Source organism: Volvox carteri, assembly GCF_000143455.1.
Source record: "Volvox carteri f. nagariensis unplaced genomic scaffold VOLCAscaffold_78, whole genome shotgun sequence".
Taxonomy (NCBI): domain Eukaryota; kingdom Viridiplantae; phylum Chlorophyta; class Chlorophyceae; order Chlamydomonadales; family Volvocaceae; genus Volvox; species Volvox carteri.
Window position 1 is genome coordinate 298,601 of NW_003307621.1, and position 478 is coordinate 299,078.

The 478-nt window shown below is 71.5% G+C and overlaps 1 protein-coding gene across 1 annotated transcript in view; it reads right to left on the minus strand.

The window, feature by feature from the left end:
* Positions 1 to 478, minus strand: part of VOLCADRAFT_98864 (uncharacterized protein) — a gene marked incomplete at both ends in the record, with an annotated part of 28,392 nt that overhangs the window by 7,372 nt on the left and 20,542 nt on the right. The window contains one exon of the mRNA XM_002957721.1: positions 230 to 286. Within this exon, the coding sequence (XP_002957767.1) occupies positions 230 to 286 (57 nt within the window). The remainder of the gene's footprint in view (positions 1 to 229; positions 287 to 478) is intronic.

The following is a 478-nucleotide window of genomic DNA, read 5'->3' on the forward strand; positions in this document are numbered from 1 at the left end:
GGCCATTGGAGGAAGTGGCGGCGGAGCTTCTACCGGCGGCAGCGCCAGTGCCGCCACCGCCACCGCCACCGCCGCCGCCGCCGCCGCTTCTTCTGCCTCGGTCAGCCGCCGACGACGATGGCCCAGGACCTAACACCCGTCTCTGTAACTGTGTCGCTGCAGATCCCGCCGCGGCGCCCCCGAACCCCCCATGTCCACTTCCCGCTGTCGCTGTCGCAATGAGGCTTACGGGGCCGCCTCTACTGGCTGCGTCACGGCCCTCCCACACGGGGAGCAAGCCCTGCACCTGCCCCCGGGAGTGTGATGCCGCTGAGAAGACTGACAGGGACGAGTCCTCGTACGTGAGTGCATGGATCGATGCCACTCGACGACCCGTGCCGCCGCCGCCGCCGCCGCCAGCAGAGGATGGGACCTCAGGGCTGGTCTTGGGGTCTGCTGCTGCTGCCGCCGCCGCTGCCGCGGCCGCCGCTGCCGCGGC